At 48.1% G+C, this 22,033-nt stretch overlaps 1 protein-coding gene and 1 pseudogene across 1 annotated transcript; one reads left to right on the top strand and one right to left on the bottom strand.

The window, feature by feature from the left end:
- Window positions 1–569: 569 nt before the first annotated feature.
- LOC125532757 (disease resistance protein Pik-2-like) lies at window positions 570–2,400 on the bottom strand. Its single transcript, XM_048696700.2, has 2 exons — window positions 2,261–2,400; window positions 570–1,249 (listed from the first exon to the last, which is right to left on the bottom strand). The coding sequence occupies exon 2, from the start codon at window positions 1,129–1,131 to the stop codon at window positions 715–717; it is 417 nt and encodes a 138-aa protein (XP_048552657.1). The 5' UTR covers window positions 1,132–1,249; window positions 2,261–2,400; the 3' UTR covers window positions 570–714.
- Window positions 2,401–11,976: 9,576 nt separating this feature from the next.
- LOC147988161 (uncharacterized) lies at window positions 11,977–14,168 on the top strand (annotated as a pseudogene).
- The last annotated feature ends 7,865 nt before the right edge of the window (window positions 14,169–22,033 follow it).

The raw sequence follows: 22,033 nt of genomic DNA, 5'->3' as shown, positions 1-22,033 counted from the left end.
AGCTGGCAGGACCTTCATACTGCTTCGGAGGCATGCCTTCTTTTTCGTGCAAATGTTGCAGGTCCTCCCGTGCCTCAGGTGTATCTTTTGTCTTTCCATACACGTCCAAGAAGCCTAGCAGGTTCACGCAAAGGTTCTTCGTCACGTGCATCACGTCGATTGAAGAGCGGACCTGTAGGTCTTTCCAGTAGGGTAGATTCCAAAATATAGATTTCTTCTGCCACATGGGTGCGTGTCCCTCAGCATCATTCGAAACAGCTAGTGCGTCGGGACCCTTTCCAAAGATTACGTGTAAATCATAGACCATAGCAAGTACGTGATCACCGGTACACATGGCGGGCTTCTTCCGGTGATCTGCCTCGCCTTTGAAATGCTTGCCTTTTTTTCGACATTGATGGTTGGTCGGAAGAAATCGACGATGGCCCAGGTACACATTCTTCCTGCATTTGTTCAGGTATATACTTTCAGTGTCATCTAAACAGTGCGTGCATGCGTGGTATCCCTTGTTTGTCTCTCCTGAAAGGTTACTGAGAGCGGGCCAATCGTTGATGGTCACGAACAGCAACGCCTTTAGGTTAAATTCCTCTTGTCTGTGCTTATCCCACGTACGTACACCGTTTCCATTCCACAGTTGTAAAAGTTCTTCAACTAATGGTCTTAGGTACACATCAATGTCGTTGCCGGGTTGCTTAGGGCCTTGGATGAAAACTGGCATCATAATGAACTTCCGCTTCTATGAATGATGCGGCTCTTGATGTCTTTGATATCAATGCCTATTTTGTGTCGGATCTTGCCCTTTGTCAGTATGTCCATGCTTCTGTGAATGAAACCCATGAAGCTGTGAGGCCTCTTTTGCTGCCGACACTCAAGGCATGCCAAGAATTTGTCAACGCTGTCCTCAATCTCATAGGACAGGTCCCTGACATCCCTCGCCCAGAGCTTGACCTGTTTGTCAGGCGGCTGGTCCAGTGGCGCCTCAGAAACCTTGATGAGGGCAGCCTCCATGCTCTCCAACTCTGACTTGAGGAACTTGATCTCACCCCTGGTGTGCTTCTGCAGGTTGTACTCCTCCTTGAGCAGGTCGCCGAGGATGGGCAGGAGGGTGCTCATAGCCCCAGTCACGACCTCCATGTTACTCGCCTTGCCGGATCCAAAGAGCTCTATGATGTTTTGGTTGATGATCAACCTGGTGATGCAATGTGATTGCTACCTCTGGCTCCGGCAGCTTCTTCCTCCAATTCCTTTTTCTCTGTTAAAAAAAAAAGAAAATTGTGATTTCCAAAATGGGAAGGTTGCAATCCAGATTTTGAAGATTTCAACCCCCAAACCACAGTTTTCAACATGGAGAAGTGTAACTTTCAGCCACAATATTTTTGCAGAAGTTTGAATCAACTAGATCGAACAAATCTGAACCTAGTTCATCCACATATTTCTACTAAACTCAAGTGTCAAATCAACATAATGCCACCTTTTGACCACTGTGGATATTTATATCTGTGTGCATGATGGAAAGAAAAGAAAAGGCGCAAAGAAAGACTCTAAAGGAAGCTAGCAATACAGGAGTGGAGGTCAGTGTTAGCTTTCTTGTTTGCCCTATGTTTGATCATGGCACGATCCTCACTGGATCAGATCCTAGAAGGAAGAAAAGCAACTTCGAACATGGATTTTGTCACATGGAAAAAAAGGTTTGAAAACAAAAAGACCCAGATCTAAGACGCCTCCAGTGCATCATTTCTGTGGTCAATGGAGGCCGCCGCTCCGGCGGCATGGGAGCCTGCACCTCGTACCTCGTGGCGGCGGCTGGCAGGAGCGTGGCGGAGAGAGCAGCCTACGTTATGCCATGTCTAATCTGGTTTGCACATAATCCCAGCTGACCAAGGCTCTCACTTAATCGGATTAGTGTATGCAAATATGGCCTCAAAGAGGTATATATTGCAAAACAACAGCAGTCTTTTTTACTTATTACTGGACACATGACTTATTACTAGCTACTAGACGTGCTTGACAGAAATATAGCTTATTTTCTCTCATATGTTCAGTAGGTCCTCAAATCACTTCCCGCAAAAAAAGGTCATCCATCTATATACAAGTTGTCAAATCTCAAGCCTCCTTCTGGTTGCAGTTTCGATTAGTAGAAGAAACAGAAAGTTGACCTACCTCAGGTGATTGCAAAGGCAACTAGAACAATTAAACGCCGGAGAAGATCCCGTGGAACAAAAATCTGGAGATGCCCGTTTCAACAAAAAAAAAAATGAATTACCTGTAAGTCAAGTGCGAAGCTTGAGATGATTCCTTCCACACTAGGACGATGGATCACTTCTCAAGCTTTCAAAGGGAGAAGACAAGTTATGAGACTTGCATTTCTATTGAGGCGAGATGAGATCTAGAGGAGATCCTGTCATAGGGAGGAGACAGAAGATGGGAGAGACTTATATTCAAATAAGCGACTCCCAAGGGAATAGTTTATGAATCAGTTCGCATTTTTCTAAGGGAGCCGACTCCTCTGTCGTACTGCACCCTGCCGTTGGCCCACTGACGTGTGGGACCGGGCCCACGTGTCAGTGAGCTGACGGCACGTCAGAGGAGCCGCGTCCTTTTCTAAGAGCTAGCACACCACCACTACAGCTCCTACTAGCTAGTACTATTGCTGCTACTAGTACCTTTCCTTTTCCTTTTCATGTTCTCTACTATATTTTCTCATGATTCTGTTTTTTTTACTTTGTTAAAAAAGTTAACAAGATATGTTGTAGACCAAAATGTAGTACACCACCATTAAGTTCAACCATTTAAATGCATGTGAGTTGCCAAAGAACAACTAAAAAAACATACACTCACTGACATAGGAGGTGTTTTACGATGTAGAAGCCGGCGACCACTTGGACAAACAACCTAGCCTTGCTCCACACAGTGACCTCATCATGGTTTTCGGTAGCGAGTTGCAAGAGGAGTTTATGAGGGAGGAGCTCAGTGATTTGATGGAGCCGGAGGCAACCCCAGTGAAGATGGTGATGGACGTGGTCCTCAAAACATTATAGGTATTTTGCGGGACGCAAGTATATGGATATTTGGTAACATTCCATTCCCATTTAATTAGCTGCTGAAGACATTCATTTTTTTTTTCAAAAAAATTTCCGATCTATTCATCTTCAATCATGGCAGTACAACGAATACCAGAAATAATAGAAATTACATCCAGATCCGTAGACCACCTAACGACGACTACCAGCACTGAAGCGAGCCGAAGGCGCGCCGCCGTCATCGCTGAAGTCGGGCACAACTTGTTGTAGTAGACAGTCGGGAAGTCGTCGTGCTAAGGCCCCGTAGGACCAGCGCACCAGAACAGCAACGGCCGCAGATGAAGAATAGCGTAGATCAGAAAGATCCAATCCAAAGACACACGAACGTAGACGAACAACGACGAGATCCGAGCAAATCCACCAAAGATAGATCCGCCGGAGACACACCTCCACACGCCCACCAACGATGCTAGACGCACCGCCGGAACGGGGGCTAGACGGGGAGACCTTTATTCCATCTACAGGGAGCCGCCGTCGTCTCGTCTTCCTGAGCAGGACACAAACCCTAACAAAACTGAAAAAAACGACAAAAAACGAAGCCCTCCCGCCAGCCCTTGCCGAGATCCACCGCGCCTCCATGGCCCTAGGGCCACCGGAGAGGAGGCGGACCTGCGGCGGCGGCGGCGGAAGACATTCATTCTAATCATGCAGAAATTGTTCACTCAACGATGGATGAGCTTCCTGTGAAAATCACGCATGGAATCACTCAATGATGTCGACACAAGGACAACTGATCACCAGTTAATTAATTACGTATCACATGCTGCGGCAGGTCTATTGTTTTCGCAGTTACCAAGTACCACCCACTTGGCGCCCTTATCGAAAAACACCACCCACTCTAAGCATAGTTTAGGAGCCAAATGAAAGACGTTTGTCATGCTTACTACGCTAATAAACTAGAGAGAGAAGCTTGTGGCATTCGAGGAGATGTCAACATCCATCGGCACATGGCTAAGCATCATTTTACGATCTAGATCCAAGATTAGCACATTACTAATATAAGTTGTACATGTATAAGAGCACTCATAGTCTGACCAAAATGATGGGAGAAATTGGAACGATATAGCATCCAACGATGGAACATGAAAACGCTCGAGGGAAAAGAATACTTCAGCGCTGTTATATGTTGTACTTATATACGTTCGAATGGAAAAGACCTTACATCACACATGTCGACATCCATATGTGTGGTGTGGTGAGTTACTTTGTTGACTACTTTTTTATTTTTCGCAGTAGCCGAGACAACAACGATTGGTTTGGACATCGGCATGGGCAGCCAACACTCGTGACAAGTGACATGGTCTTCGCACATCATCATCGTCCTTGGCATTTCATCGAACAGCTCAGGTGCAAAGGCCGGAACAGAAGGTCTCAGCAGCAGGGCAGTAAAGGAAGACCATGGTCCAAGTCGTAGTGAGGAACCTGATTTGCAGGTCTCGGGAAGGAGCTCCCTCGGCAAAGACAGCGGCAGGGCCGGTGGAGGGTGCAGAGACTCCACAGTATCAACATTTTTTTTACAAATCCTTGATATGTGCTCACTAGCCAGCTGTTAATTCTCTCTCTCCATTCATTCAACCACCCAAAAGAAAATAATTCTTTTCTTAAAAGGAAAAAAAGGAATAGCAACGCCGCATCTCGCGAAGAAATCGCTCAAAAATACTAGAATGCCACAACCATCTGCACCATCACAAGTCACGCCTTGACACACAAATTTCTAAACCAATTTGCACAAATCCATCAAGATAAACCTCGTCAGCAGACTGGGGATCCATATATACCGTTATAAATAGAACACCAAGTTGCAGAAGCATCTAGTACATATGTTAGTGATAGGCGAGACGAGAGTAGACCAACAAAGAATTCCTTCACACCACGCTAGGATGGTTAACCAATATAACTTAACCCCTTTCCCCCAAATTTATTTTACCAGGATTCAGTCCACACTGTTCTATTCTGATATATTACCAGGAGTCACGACTCAATTTTCTAAAAAGAAAGAAGAAGATTCAGGACTCAAAGATTAGGGTGCGGGACCGAGCCAATGTGTTGGTTGCCATTGTATGATGATGATGTTGCGGAGGATTTGCTAACTTTTGGCTTGCGCCTGGTATATTGCTGTGTAACTAGACGTATACCATTTAATCGAAAAAGCCTTTCACCCTGCTTTATAAATAAATCAAACCACCATAGCCAACGAATACAATCAGGTTCACACCCACACACACAGACAGAAAGCGAAAATGACGAAAAGTACTAGGTTCTGCTTGCTGAGGGCACAGCTCAACAAGCCCAACACAGAACAACAAGGCCAAGCCGCAGGCAGGCCACAGACTACAGACTACATGATCTAATCCGGCTCTGGGGGTGATGGAGGGAGCGGTGGTGCCAAGCGGATGGCCAACACACGGAAGGAAGCGATGATGTTGTTGATGGCGTCGAGATCCTGGGGACAGCTAAGCGGCCGCCAAATCTGCAAATAACCACACATTTTAAAAATTGCGTTAGTCGAGCGCCGAAGGGGAATGCGTTGAATCACGAGCTTGTTGCGGATCGTCCAGAGCGTCCACGCAAGGACCCCAACCGCCAGCCACCTAATGTGGCGGCCAGGCTGCGGTGAGGCTTGAACCTTGGCGAAGAGATCTGGGAAGTTGGTGTTGCACCAACGATCACTGAACGCGCGCCTCGCGGAAGCAACTCCACAGGAACTGAGCAGAAATGCAGGAGAAGAAGATATGATTGGAATCCTCGAGCGTCCCACACAGGGGGCACATCCCATCTCCGGGGCCATTGCGTTTAAGCACCTCCACTCTAGATGGCACCTGGCCCTGGATCCATTGCCAGAGAAGGATCATGATCTTTAGGGGGAGCTTGATTTCCCAGATCATTATCAGTGGTTCTGGGGCGGGGGAGGGAGCAATGTCCATGTAGAGGGATTTGGTCGAGAAATTGCCCGAAGGCTCTAAGCGCCAACAAAGTAGGTCTTGGGGCCGACAGAGGTCCGGCTCATGTAGCGCAACTGTGTCCAGGAGGTCGTGCCACGCGTTCACGTCTAGGGGCCCGAAAAACCACCTGAAGGCAAGGCGCCCTAAGTCAATAAGGGCCGTCTCGACGGAGACCCGAGGGTCCATAGCGATGGCGAACAAGTCCGGGAAGCGGGCTGCAAAGGGGGCGTCGCCAGCCCACCTATCAAACCAGAAAAGGGTACTAGAGCCCGTCCCTACCGCGATAGAGGTCCCAATCCGAAGGACAGGAAGCAGTTGTATGACGGATTGCAAGAACTGGGATCCCCCAGTCCGTTGGTAGAAAGCAAGGGGTTGGCGGCATAGATATTTATTCCGAATGATCTGCAGCCAGAGACCGCCCTCACCTTGGGGGATCCGCCATAACCAGCGAGCGAGAAGGGCGATGTTCATGCGTTTGGACGACATAATCCCAAGGCCGCCTTGGTCACGAGGCTTGCAGATCTCGGACCATCGAACCATGTGATATTTCTGCTTGTCACCCTCGCCTGCCCAGAAGAAGCAGCCTTGGATCGTGCCAATCTCATGGTGCAGAGTCTCTGGAAGGCTGTAGAAGCTAATAATGAACAACAGGAGGATGGGCAGGTTGGAGTTTATGAGGATGGTCCTGGCCGCCTTCGAGAGCCATCTACCCTGTCAGGGTTCCATGCGGTGTTGCAGTTTGAGCACCGATGGTCTCAAATCAGCAACAGTCTGGCGGTAGTCACTAATGGGGATCCCCGGGTAGGTAGTGGGGAAGGAACCCAATGGGCAAAATTAAGCCGGTTGGAAATACTCTGAGCCTCCTCAGGCGAGTAACCTAACACCATAACCTGACTCTTGTCGAAGTTAATCTTGAGACCCGACAGGTGCTGGAAGCAGAGGAGGAGGAACTTGAGGTTCATGATGTCGTTCGCGGAGCCTTCGACCATAATAATGGTGTCGTCGGCGTATTGGAGCATAGATACTCCATATCCACCGGCCAGGTGGGGGGTGATTCCCCGAATGTGGCCAGCAACCTTTGCCTCGTCAAGGATGGCCGCGAGCGCATCCACCACCATGTTGAACAGGAAAGGTGAGAACGGGTCGCCCTGCCTGACCCCACATAAGGTGGGGAAATAAGGGCCAATCTCCCTGTTGATGTTGATGGCGGTTTGACCTGAGGAGACCATCTGCATAACCCTCATGACCCAGCAGTCATCGAAGCATTTCCTGATCAACACTTTCTAAAGGAAAGGCCAACTAACAGTGTCGTACGCCTTATGGAAGTCTATCTTCAGGAAGACGGCCTTCAGGTGCTTGGCGCGGGCCTCATGGAGTACCTCGTGAAAGACAAGGACTCCGTCGAGGATGCACCTGCCCTGGATGAAGGCCGACTGATTCGGGTGGGTGATGCGGTTGGCCAAAGGGGTCACCCTATTGGTGTACCCCTTTGCCAAGATGCGGAAAATCACATTGATCACCGCGATCGGCCGAAATTGATGAATATCCGTCGCGCCAGGGACCTTGGGGATTAGAGTAATGACCCCATAGTTGAGGCGGCGAAGGTCGCACGTGCCTCGAAAGAATTCCTCGAAGAGTGCCATCACCTTAGTTTTGATCACACCCCAAAAAGTCTGGAAGAACTTCACCGAAAGGCCACCCAGGCCCGGCGCGGAGTTTCGGTTCATACCCTTAATGGCCAACCAAACCCCCTGCTTAGAGAATGGGGCCGTGAGGCCAGCGTTCTCCTCCGCCGTGACGCATTGATCGGCCGGCTAGAAGCTAGCAGCTAGGGCTAGGCCTCCCCGAGGGGAGGCAGCGAAGAGGGCTTTGTAAAAGCCGTTCACGTGAGACAGGATGTCGGCAGGTCGCTGGATAAGGGTATCGCCCTCCCACAATAGCGGGATCGTGTTGCGGATGTCGGCAGACCATTGATGATGGCCTGAAAGTAGGCGGTGTTGGCGTCCCCTTTAGGGACCCACTTTTGAACAACTCTAGCCATCCTCAGTGATTTTGCTCCTTGAAAAATTTATGATTTGTGTAGGTCACCGTGAAAGCTTTGCCTCCCACTCAATGTTGGTTGAGACATACTCCAATTCTCCGCTTAGCTTAATTAGCTGGTATATACACGTTAGGAGGTGTGCCCAATTGCCACACACACTAGTTAATTATGTGCAATATGGTGCAGTATTTACTTGCATACATTACTCTATCCTAGGTAGGATAGTTAATTAACCAAAAAAACAGGGCATGCCGTGTCAGAGAGCATATGCAGTGCACTCTAATTAACCATGGAGCGGTATCAGGACTCAGGATTCCAAAAATCATAGGAAACCGAATCGCCGCAAGTTCTACAAATCATCATGTATTGAATAAAAAACATGACATCTATTAGAAAACACAAAGTATTTGTCTATCCATGTGGTGATGGATGACGCGTTGGGTTATTACCAAGTAAATGATGGCCACTATATGATTGTTTGACTAGGTCTCCACAAAGGTGAAAGGTCCCATGTACACACACAGAGGAGTACTGTGTTTGTTATATACTCCGGGAGTATACGAGTGCCTATCCCGGATTATACCCACTTCTTCAGCATGATGGTCACACTTCATGGTCTCACTGGATACCTAGTCTATATTGTGTTCATGATGAGGCTGTGGTGTTTGGTGCTCACAGCTGCCACCTTCCCGAGATTCAAGGAGAAATACAGATTGTTGGCGGCCTCGGTCACCATTGTCCTCCTCTTCGTGCTGAAGGATGTGATGTGGCTTGCTCTGATCTTGGGATTCACCTCCACCTCGCCTTCCAGTGTCTCCAACATGATGGCCACACTTCATGGTCACCTTGTCTATATGGTGTGCATGATGGGGGCATCACTTCTGGTGCTTATCATGGGCCTCTTCCTCTCCAAGGCAGCACTGGCGCGGCACTCTCAGAACGAGTGTCCCACTTGGTTATTCATCATAACCATTGGCGTCGACTTGATGGTGATGGGAATGTGCATGAAGAATACAGTGTCCTCGACACAATTGCCACACTTCTTGGCCTTGCTGGTAACCTTGTTAGCATGATGGCCAAACTACCTCTTGAACTTCTGGCGCTGCCCTTTCTGGCGGCAATGTTGTTTCCGCTGCTCACGTGCATAGGTGTTGTTGCAATATTGCTTCTGCAAGCCACAAACAATTACCCCAAGTTGATGTTTGCGAGCATCCTTGGTCTCGCCTTCATATTGATGAAAAACATGTTTCAGATGGACATGCCGGTCGACAAACCTGCTCTAGTATCTGAATTCTTATCCACCTTGCCTTCCATTTCTTCAGCACAAAATCCACACTCCTTTGGCTCACTGGCTTCATAAACGATTACCCATTGTTACTTTGGTGCTGAGGTATCGCACCGTTCTATCCTTCGCTATGTTACCGCTGCTCTCCGAGTATATGTCGACGTATGGCAAGTACACCAAGAAGATGATGACCATACACCCAAAGTATGAATTTATACTTATGATGCTCTAATACGGTTCTTCTATCTCTCTTTTTTTGCTGCAGCAGTAAAAGATGTGTTAAATAAAACAGTTATAGTGTCATGGGGAAAAAACATTTTGCACTAGCAGGATCAGTATTTTTCTAGAGATCAATGTCACCATCTTACTTCTCCCTTAGTGTCAACCTGGGCAGGGCTTCCTAGCACGATAGGTCCGGTCTAAAAGACTGGTGTCTGGGCAGGGCTCATGCCTTTTTTTTTTCAAAAAGCGGGTTTACCCTAGCCTCTGCATCAGAAAGATGCATACGGCTCATATTATTAAAAATAAAATCCAGTAATAAAGTCGTCAAGTATCGAGGCTCGAAAATAAACAACAAGCTCAAAAGATCTAAAGCCCAAAGCCACAACCGGCTGGCAAACACAATAGGAGCACTACATGCCTATCCTATTACATGACCGCCATCCAAACCGGTTGAAAATATCCCGCGCTACCATCTCCCATCGGGTAGACACAGTAACCAAACGCTCCCTGGCCTCCGTCGGAGTGAGTAGCGACCACATACGGATGAACGCCGTGGCCCTGAAGATAACCTGCAAAAAGTGAATGTTTGTTGATCTGTTAAATACTAAATCATTTCTGCAGTTCCATACTGCCCAATGTAAAGCACAAACGCCAACACGAATGTGTCTTGCAGTATCGGAATCAACCCCATCAAGCCATGTTCCAAATAACATGTTGATAGAGGTGGGCTGATTAATATTAAACGCAATATGAATCGACCGCCACAGAATCTTAGCCAACGGACAATCGAGAAATAGGTGTTTGATGTTTTCGTTATGATCGCAAAAGCTACACCTAGAAGAGCCCATCCAGTTGCGTTTTGCCAGGTTATCCTTAGTCAAAATGACTTGTTTATGCACAAACCACATAAACACTTTGATACGTAAGGGAACCTTTACTCTCCAAACGTGAATCGAGGAAGGAACAACGCTAGAGTTAATGACATCCAGATACATAGACTTAACCGAGAACATACCGTTCTTTGTAAGTTTTCAATACAGCTGATCTGGTTGCTGGGTCAGCCGGACCTCCATTAAACGTCTAACAAGGTGGAGCCAGGCCTCCCAACGATTTCCAACTAGCGTCCTCCGAAAACTAATATTGAGGGGAGTGGATTGTAGAACAGTTGCAACGTAGGCTTCTCTACGTCGCACAATGTTGTACAAAGTAGGATATTGAAGTGCAAGGGGAGTCTCCCCAAGCCACGTATCCTCCCAAAACCTCGTAGTGGCACCATTCCCGACAATAAATTTTGAGTTGTTGAAAAAAAGTTGTTTGACTCTCATCAAACCCTTCCAAAAAAGGTGAGTCGGAAGGCCTCACATTTACCTGGGCCAAGGTTTTAGTATAAAGATACTTATTACGCAAAATCTATGCCCAAGTAGCTTCCGTCTCAGACGACAGTTTAAATAGCCACTTGCTAAGGAGACATATGTTTTTGACTTCCAAATTTTCAATACCTAGACCCCCTTGGTCCTTTGGCCTACAGATTATATCCCACTTAGCAAGCCTATACTTTCGTTTGAGCTCATCATTCTGCCAAAAGAATCGAGATCGGTAGAAATCTAACCTTTTCCTGACTCCCACCGAAACCTGGAAAAAGGATAAGAGAAACATAGGCATACTTAGCGCTGAGGTATCGCACCGTTCTATCCTTCACTATGTTACCTCTGCTGTCTGAGTATATGTCGACGTATGGCAAGTACACCAAGAAGATGATGACCATACACCCAAAGTAAGAATTTATACTTATGATGCTATAATACAGTTCTTCTCTCTTTTTTTGGCTGCAGCAGTAAAAGGCGTGTTAAATAAAACAGTTATAGTGTCATGGGGAAAAAAATCATTTTGCACTAGCAGGATCAGTATTTTTCTAGAGATCAATGTCACCATCTTACTTCTCCCTTAGTGTCAACATGGGCAGGGCTGTCTAGCACGATAGGTCCGGTCTAAAAGACTGGTGTCTGGGCAGGGCTCATGCCTCCAAGCTAGAAACAAATTATCTGGATTTTTTTTTAGAAAAATAAGTATGTGAAAAAGTACATTGATTCATTTTATGAGTCCCAGAAAATGATATATTTGATATTCTCAATACAGAAATATGAAAAAAAGACAAAGTAGCTAAGGAAAAACATCAAGACATAACATTTTCATATGAGCTAAGGAAAAACATCAGGACAGTTTATTAATATAGTATCAGTGAGTGATCACCACCAACAAGCAAGGAATACGTGTAAGCAGAAAAAGTAAAGTAGGGGAATCCTCTAAAGGAATGAAGATGTACCAACATCTCCGTGAGCACGTTAGCTATCACCACCACGCGAGGCACACAACACCCTTTTCTTTTCTTTTCCTTTGCTCTTGGTTTCGAGGGCATGCATCTATCTTGTCTACCTACCTGACCATCGGAGTCGGAAGAAGAAGAGGAAGGCTACATCTCTTGCTGCACATTGTACAGAAGACCAAGACACACACGCACACACACACACACACAAAGTATGAGTTTCTCTGGCGCTGTGCAATGGTGGGATGAGTGGCAGCTGCGCGTTCTGGTGCTGGGCAGCCTCTTCATCCAGTACTTCCTCTTCTTCTCCTCCGTGGTGCGCAGGTGGGTTCTTCCATCTTGGCTCAGGATGTTCATGTGGCTTGCCTACCTAGGCGGGGATGCTCTGGCAATATATGCCCTGGCCACCCTCTTCAACCGCCACAAGCAGCTGCCCGCCAATGGGAGCGGCCTCGAGGTCCTGTGGACGCCTGTCCTCCTCATCCACCTCGGGGGCCAGCACGCGATGACCGCCTACAACATCGAAGACAACGAGCTGTGGACTCGGCATGCCATAACCGCAGTGTCCCAGGTCACGGTCGCCCTCTACGTGTTCTGCACGTCGTGGTCCGGGGAGAAGAGGTTACTGCAGGCCGCAATCTTGTTGTTCGTCGTTGGGATTATCAGGTCCATCCAGAAGCCATGGGCTCTGAAGAACGCCGGTATCAGTGGCATGGTCGCCTCTTCCTTCCCATCCGCACGAAGGGAATAAGGTCTGGTTGCACTTTTGTGTGGATGCTGCACTTCCTGTCTTGGATATGAATTTTCCCAAGGCGGAAGACAAGAAGAAGCAGTCGAAGAGAAGGACATTCCGCTTCAAGAATTTATACAAAAAGCAAGCAGGTGCGTAATGCTGTCAGAGTTAGCAGGTGATCAAGAGAAAGCGAGAAAACTAGCTAATGACTCTATGGAAAATTATGTCTACAGGCTACTGGTAGACATATCAACTCCGTACTCTAGTCGGATTAAGATCCTACATCTTTTAATGGTCTTTGAGTTTCAACATGCATGTCAGATCTCATAATATTTACTCAGTTTTTCATTTGGATCCCTCTACACAAAACTGACGATGATAGCCAGTGGCCTTGGCTTATGTTTGCATCTCTTGCTTCCATTCCTGACCTTAGCTTCTGCCATCCTCTTCTCCACAAGCCACAAATATCATGACTACAACGCAACAGATGTCAAGATAACTTACATCTTGTTCTTTTGTACCATGCATCTGGATTTCCTATTGCTCTTGAGCAGTCTTTTGATCGTTGCCTTTGGATATGTCAAGGTTCCCCAATATAGCTTCTGGTCGTTCTGTGCTCGTAAGAAGAGGCCCACTATTTTGATGAAGCTCTCCACAGTTGTCTGCTGCAAGGACTATGTTAACATGCATTGTTATATACAACATGCACCAGTAGGATCCTTAATCCCAATTACAGAATTGGTTTTTGGATACGTGAGGAATGGGTGGACAGGATACATCCACGACGCTGCTAGCTACAAGAGATTCAACAGCCATAGGGGCCAATGGACACTGAACAAGCATCGTCTAGGTGGCTACAAACGGCTGGGGTGGAGTTTGAATATGGCGTTCGATAGAAGCGTCCTTCTCTGGCACATCGCCACCGACCTCTGCTTTCATCACCAAAGCACAACCCGTCGCGGCCAAGAGCTCGCCGCACGAAGCAGAGTGATATCCAACTACATGGCTTACCTGCTCTCCATCCGTCCTGAGATGTTGATGCTCGGAACCAGGAATGGTATCTTCACCGTTGCCTGTGATGATGTCGAGATCGTGATGGGTGGCATGTTAGGACCGGACGTAAGAGGACTTGCACAGGGAATTCTTCACAGGGCGCAACAGCCTCCCTCGTCACTGGCCAGCAAGATAGGAGCTTTGGTTCCCAATGCATGCAGGCTTGCTGAAGCATTGATGGAGCTGCACGATGAAGGGGAGAGGTGGGAGGTGGTCCAGGGGGTATGGGTAGAGATGTTATGCTACTCTGCCGGTAGGTGTAGGGCGTACTTGCACGCCAAGAACATGAATGAAGGTCCGGAGCTGCTCTCTTATGTTTGGTTCCTTTTGTCATTCATGGGGATGGAGACGTCTGCTGATAGGTATCAGAAGCCGGAGCCTCCCGAAACCAAGGAAGAAGAAGATGGCGACGATGCTGGTGAAGGCAGATCCGTCGAGCACGAGATTAATATATCTGTCTAAGTTATTGCCCGAATCATTACGTTGTTTGTTGATGATGTTCTGATGCTGGATTGTCTTCCTAGTCGTAAACTCATAATGCCTTATGTATCGCTTTGTTTATTTATTTATATGGTCAGTTGATCACTCTGTCTCTGTTGGTGTATACTATAATAACAATAATACAAATATTCTCTTGGGTTTCTGATGATGCATGTTGACTACACCATCAAATGAAAATATAATGCATTGCTGTGATTTGCGACTGCTCAGTGCTCAGTATTACGTACTCGGTGTGATTTCTGCAACCCTGGTGGCCATACTGTTTAATTTCATTTGTCATTAGTATTCAGTATTCAGTGTGAAGGAGTTTGATGTTGGTCTACTTTTGCCTATCAGTAACACACAATATAAATGTACTGTGTGGTAGATATTTCTGCGTCCAGATTGATTTCTGCTTGTGTTTCTGCAAGTTGCTGGCTTGGTGCTGCTGTGAGCAGTACTCCATTTCGAGGGCCTTTGTGGAGAAACCGAAGTCAGCTCTCTAGTATTTTGCACACATGGCCTAATTGTTCCCTTTGGGAAGGAAGAGTAAAACTAACAGAGGACGTTTTTCAGCTATCCTATGCACAAATGCTATACCAAGCCTTTTTCACTAATCTAATCCTACTGCATCAGAGCTAACTTAATCAAATCCTAAGAACAGACACTGCATCAGCCAATGGTCCAACACAACTCCAAGATCATTACAAAGAATATGTCGTCTAATTACTACTCCATCCGTTCCACAATATAAGACGTTTTTTAACACTACACTAGTGCCAAAAAACATCTTATATTATAGAACGGAGGGAGTAGTCACCACCACACGTCAGTCACTAGCACTAGCAGCACAGTAATCTGATAACAAGATTCAGAGTTTGGAGGCAACTCCAGCCTTGAATTGCTCAGAGCTGTCCTGATGACTTTCTTCTGTGTTGTCCCAGCCCAGCATGTCCCCGAAACTCACTGATCCATTGAGGCGTTGTAGGCAACGGTGAGGGGCTTGAGCGGTGCCACAGCCAGAAGGTCCAGCTCACTGGAGAATGTGCAGGCTTCTTCTTCAGATGGTGGCCTATGCAGAGCACGTTGTTCTGCTCTTGTGCAACACCCTGCATAGCACCCAGCCTTCCTGTATTGAGGTTTTACAATAAAAAAAAGATGCTAAAGTTCACTTCATATGGTAAGTGTAACTTTACTCCCTTAAAACATTGAAAACACTAACGCCCACACGTGTGGCAACATTGCAACTCGCCCACACACCTGGATCACCGTCCAGTTAAGTTTGCATGAATCTTGACACACCGAGGCAGTTTTCGCGTGCCACGTAGGACAAGGCCGGTGTGTGGGCGTTGGAGAGGTCGCCCACATGCCCCACAACACGCGGTTGCCAGCTGCGCTATGTGGGCGATGCCCACACAGCCATCACCTAGTCCACGCTCGTGTGGGCGAACTGCTTTTCGCCAACACGACAGTCGTACGTTGTTGGATGGCAACTGCAGTTGCGCGTACATGGCAACTATGATTTGTTTGCTAGACAGCAACTGCAGTTGCACGTACGTGTCAATCAGGTAAACATACATGTCAACTATGATTAACCACACGTGGCAACTAGATAAACACACATAGCAACTATTGTTTGACTATATGTGGCAAGTAGATAATCACACACGACAACTATGGTTTAATTACACGTAAATGCAGCTATGCAAGAGTGTAAGAGCCAAAGCAACGGAAATTGATGTATAAAACTGGTTATATTAAGCGTACCCCAGGAAGATGTGTTCCTTCCTTCCTGTTACAAGTGTTGTTATCATGTAAATTAAGTACACCGAGTATCTGCATCAAGATGATGCAAGGTGTGTTTGGTTTGCTGCATGTGCGTCCTGCACTCCGGCCGGCCGTGCGTCGTGCGTTGATTGCTGCTGCTCCGGCCGGCCGTGCTATGCGTGTTGTGCCCGCTCCTTGAGTTTTTCCCCAAATCTGAGATTATATTTGGCACTAGTCAATTTAACTGCCTCTGCTAGTTTATGTTCAGATAAGACCCAGTAGTCCACATTATAAGTCCGTTTGTTTACTGTCAGTGAAGATGATCAATGAAACCGAGCTGCTGTTTATATTCCCAAATCAGAGCCGAGAACTTTTGTTGCTCAAATTGCCTGAATAAATGGTAGTAATCTCACCACCTCAAGAAAAGTGGTTATCACAACAACAACATGTTCTCCCCTTAGCCCTCGAACTAAACACACAAATGGCTATCTGCAACCACTTAACATTCTACTCAACCAAACAGAAGAAAGAAAATGGCTATCCCTAGCCAGGTGGTTGTGGATGCCCACAACGCAGCAGTCACACACACACAACATTTGAAGTCGCCCACACGCATCGAAAGTCTCAGAACTCACGACTCTCCCAACACAATGAAGTGCAAATGATCTTCCATGGATGCATGCAGCCATCAGACAAGCAATATGAGGATAAAGATATCAGCTCCATGGACGTATTTACCACGCCACGAACTTTCGAATCCAATTTTGACAACTTGTGAGTGCTAATTATCTCACGCTGAGAAATGTTGCAGCTTTTTTCGACTTGGTAAGCACGATAATTTGACTGCTCTCCGCGTTGAAATACAAGTATGCTGCTAGCATTTCATCAGGCATCAGCACACAGTCATGACACCAGGTTCAGGTCTCAAACCGATTCAGGCACGTCACACTTGAAATACAAGTATGCTGCTAGCATTTCATCAGGCATCAGCACACAGTTCTTAGCATTTCTATTCCAGTCTTATCAACACATTGCTGCCACTTCTAGTACACCATATACTCTTCTGATTAGATTACGCACGAGCCACGTTTAATACAGACACATTCACAGATAACTTAGAAGTATCCAAGCAGGTACAGATGACCATTTACAGTCTCTGCTTACCATTCCTCAAAAAATGTCTCTTCCTGGTATCCATTGTTATCTGTGAAAATGGAGATTAAACAAGAAAAGGGAGATTGTCAGTGGCCATCGGAAGAGCATATTGTTATATGCCAATAATATTAACGAACATTACCAAACACACCATGTACAAACAAGGAGAACTTGTTCATCGCCATTATTGAGCCCATCTATGGATTGTCTCGACCGTTTGAGGGAACAATGCGCTCACACTCTCGTTGATGAGATCCTGGAAGAAACGTATAGCCTCATCATCCAGATCAAACCAGATTTTCTCCTGGAGCTGATCGGTGCACACCACACGAGGGGAAACAATATGTGATTCTCATATAAAGTGATGTGCTCTTTGTCACTGAAATGGATGATGTGAGAAAATCAAGAAGAGGATCCAAATAGCTAGGAGGTCTCAAACCGACTTGTGTCGATCATTTCTTGTTGAGGTCTGTGGCGACGGCCTTGTTGGCGATGGCGTCGAGGCCGTGCTTCTCGATGGTCTTGAGTGCTTTGGTGGAGAGCCTGAGCCTTACGTAGTGCTCGTCGGCCTCCCACCACAGCTTCTTGAACTGCAGATTGATAAACTGCTGTTTCTTGGTCTTGTGGTTGGAGAAGGACACCTTGTTAGCCTGGTTCGTCTTCTTCTCGAGGAACGGGCAGATCCAACCTGAACCAGACCCTTCATTCATGACCCTTAACCATTTAATTCAACTGATATTATTTTGGGAAGAAAATGCATGTAAATCTAGCTAGGCAAGTCAAAAAGAGTCAAAGCACAAGCCACCATTGCCTTGTTGTGATTGTTGGATATTTTTGACCTGGGCTAAACCTAGGTCAATTAAGATCAATTATCCTCTGCTCCCTCCCGTGCCGCCCCCGCACAGCGACCGGGGGGATCCAAATCCAGCGCCTCTAGCCCCTCCACTCCCTCCCCCGCCTCCCCCGCCGCCGCCCTGGGGCTCGGACGGGCAAAGCCCGACCGGAGCCGGCGGCGGCGGGGCCCCCGCGTTCCCATGGTGGCTAGGGTTGGCACGGCGCAGCCCCTCCATCCTGGGCGCGGCGTGGGCGCCGGGCATCGCGCCGCGCCGGCGCACGGGGTCGTGGTCAGCTCCGGTGTTCCTGTCGGGCTTCGGGCGGCGTGGTTGGTGGCGGGGCGTGCGGTGGTTGCTGCGGCGGCGGGGATGGCACGCCAGATCTGCGCGGTGGCGGCTGCTTACGGCGCGGGCCGGGAGCGGCAAGGGCCTGCCGGCGGCGCGCGACGGCTGATGCGCTCGTCGTCGTCGGCATGGTGGTGGTGGTGGTGTTACGTGCCGGCCGGATTTCGCCTCTTTTCTGGCTGGCGGCGCGGGTTTGGGGCCCCGGCCCGGCGCGGCGTCGGTCCCGGCTGTGGGCGGCGACGGCGTGGTGGCTTCGCCGTGCTGACTCCACAGCAGCTCGGCGGGTCGAATGGGGCGGCGGCTGGCTTTCCAGCGTCGGCTTGTCTCTAGGCGGCCCGTTTCGACCTTTGTCCCTCTCCTCGTCGACTGGTTGCTACCTCCGTCGAAGGTTCGGCCCTCCCTTGACTTCGGTCCATCGCTCGTCTCACGCTCGGCAGCAGGACCTACCTCGTCTCGCGCCCGGCAGCAGGACCGACCTCGTCTCACGCTCGGCAGCAGGACCGACCTCGTCTCGCACCCGGCAGCAGGACCGTGATCGTCTTGCGCCCGGCTGTAGGACGGGTCGATGGAGGCAAATTTTGGCCGACCTCTGGGTTTCGGCGTTGGGGGCAGCCCAGGGGTGCGAAAGGCGGTTCCTTTCTGCTCGTATCTTTGGTTGGGGTAGCGGTGGGTCTCGAGTGAGATGGTGTCCAGGTCTTGGATGCCAGGGCGGCGGCCCTGGTGGTGGCTCCGCGGTGCTCTTGGGCAGAGCCCGTGGTTAGGTGCTGCCCAGTGGCCATGGCCGTGTGGGCAGCATGGTCAATGGGATGTGGCGTCCGGTGGTGGTGAGTGTTGGCCGGGGTGAAAACCTGTTGGATCTTCGGACGGACTGGCGGCGGCGAAGCTCTCTCCCTTCTTGAAGGCATCGTCGCGGCTCTCATTGCCCGTCGTGTTGCTCCAGGGAAAACTCTGATCCTCGGGTCGGGCGGTGACGGCGCTCTGGTGTCGTAACCTTCTTGAAGGCACCACTTTGGAGCACACGGTTCGTCATACACTAGTAGAAAAAAGGGCCATTTGTCCCGGTTCATAAGGCCCATCTGTCCTGGTTGGGGAACCGGGACTAAAGGGTCGTTACTAATGCCTAGGCCTTTAGTCCCGGTTCTTATACTAACCGGGACAGATGGGCCTCCACGTGGCCGGTGCTGCGAGCCCAGGCAGGAGGCCATTTAGTCCCGGTTGGTGGCACCAACCGGGACCAATAGGCATCCACGCGTCAGTTGTTCAGGGGCTAGGGTTTTTGTTTTTTTTTCTGAAAGGGGGGTGGATTTGGGGGTTTTGTATGGTTAATTAAGGAGTTTCATATATTGTGTTAATTAATGTGGATTTGGGCGTTTTAATTAATAGAGAGAAGTGTCCTCTCTTATCTCCGTTCTTGGTCGACGCTACGTACTATACATAGAGAGGCCCTCGACACGCTAGCTAGTAAGAAAATGAAGGAAACCAGTAAGTACAGAAGTTCGTCATGCATACCGAGAGAAGTGATCGACCTCTCCTTCTCCGAGAGATTGGTCGAACAACAAGTTTTCGTATTATCTATCCGACGCTACTGGCTACATACATATACAATATGTAAGATCTCTTACAATCCCCTAGCATTTGAAATCAACTTCCACATGGTATTCTTCGGCTTTATTGATGACGTGGTCAAGAAAGAATCCCGCCAATTCCTCTTGAATTGCTTTTATGTGATCTTGTGGTAGGAGTTCATTCCGCATCTGCCACGTCTCATTTGAAGAAGGGGGTTAATACATATATATAAATGAAACTCAACAGAAATGATGGTGTAATAAAATGAAATTGTGAATATTATTGCTTACGCACTTTATATTGTCTTTTAGAGTAGCCCCGCTTATTTTTCAAAGTCGCGTTGTAGATGAACTCGCACACGTAGTATCCACAGTAATCATTCCCTTGTTCCTGCCACAAGCACTTTATGAGAAATAGAGGTCAATCAAACTGATAATGAAGCATTATAAATGGCATTGATGAAAGTAGCTATAGAATCAACGGGAGATGCGCGCAACTAGCTAGCACACGCATGCATAACTCATCAATTACATTACTATAATCTTGCTCGAGTAATAAGGGAACCGAATATGCACACAACAGTAACACTCACTTGAAGTTGTAAGGAAAGAGTATTAAATCTTTGTTTTGATTTATTAACAATGATTTGAGCAAGTTGGCCTCGGCCTCTTTGGCGTTCTTTGTAACCTGAAATTCATCTATGAGATTTGTGTTAATGAACCCAATATCATACATTTCTGCTTTTCTGCACTCGACGATCTTCAATCTGCATAATATAGTGAGGATAACTATAAATACATGCAATGAAAGAGCTGAGCTATATATAGAGACTTAATGACAGAAATAGTACTTACAGACAGTAGCAAGTGACCGTTAATTTATCGAGGGCCTTTTGATTGAAGAACTGGAAGAACTCCTCAAATGGAACATGCAACAGATCAGTTCCAACGAGGTCGTGCTCCTCTTTAATTCTCAGATACAAAGTATTCGTCCCCCCAGACTCTCTGCAGGTTTTCATGTACCAATTATGGAATCTTCGCATCATCGTTGTTAGAGATTTTTCATCTTTGACGAGAGGCTTCCCATACTCGTATTTGTGTTCGTCCACCTCCAAGAAATCATAATGTACATCGTCGGGTAGGTAATCTCCAAGATTGCTATAACCAGGAACCATCCCCGGAGCATTAGGGACGATGTCGCTAGACACATTGAGCGGGGGGCACGATTGATTTGCTCGTTCGCCGAGCTGGGCAATTTTTTTCCCAGCTGCTCGTTCTTTTAACCTTTGATCACTGACAGTACTTCCTGACCGCTCCGCTTCGAGATATGCCTTTTCAGTAATGCGCTCATAGTTGGTTTTCGACGGAGACTTTGGTGGTTTCCTCAGGGCATCGATAGTGCGCTTTTGTTTCACCGGATCTACCTTCCCCTTCGGAGGTGGATGTCTCTTTGCTTTCAACCCTTCAAAGAAGTCCTTCACTTCGGTCCGCACGATCTTCGCATTTTCTTCCACGGTCATCTCGTATGGTAACTTCTCTAGAGGCTTGAGAGGTGGACCGTATCTGTATTGCCTCCCGCCTCTGGCTGTACTGCTAGACGCCGGAGCAGACGGAGCAGTTGCGGCTGTCTTCTTTCGTGCTTTCTTATGAGGCGGAGGAGAAGGACTACGACGCACCGGAGCAGCCGGGGCGGCGGCGGGTCTCTTCCGCCCTTGCTGGCGAGGCGGAGAAGGAGGAGGCTGGTGGCTGCTCGGGTGCGCCGGCGTAGGCAGAGAAGGAGGCGGAGTGCCGTCACGCACCGGAGAAGGAGGCTGAGTGCCCTGATCGTCACTCGCCGGAGGAGGAAGCGGTGGAGGAGGCGGGGTGCCCTGACTCGCCGGAGGAGGAGGAGGAGGCGGAGGCATCCAATTCAGAAGGTTGATGAGCTCCTTCCACCATAGGCATGGAGTCTTCAGACAAGAACCCAGTCGAGTCTCCCCTTCACCTGTAGGGTGGTCAAGCTGGAGGTCCTCAAATTCTTCTGTGATTTCATCCACCATCACCCTAGCACATCCTTCTGGAAACGGCCGGCAGTGAAAAGTTGCACCAGGTTCAGGAGGTGCAACAGAGCCAACAGCCGCCTTGACTTTCACTTCCATCCACTGCGTCATAAGGTGGCAATGCTGAGAGTCTGTGATAGCATCTACGGGGTAGCTAGCAGGAGCCGTGAAGA

The sequence above is a fragment of the Triticum urartu genome, chromosome 1A, assembly GCF_056163025.1.
Source record: "Triticum urartu cultivar PI428250 chromosome 1A, HENAU_Tu73, whole genome shotgun sequence".
Lineage (NCBI taxonomy): Eukaryota > Viridiplantae > Streptophyta > Magnoliopsida > Poales > Poaceae > Triticum > Triticum urartu.
Note: the sequence above shows the minus strand (reverse complement) of the source record. Positions and strands in the feature narration are given on the sequence as shown.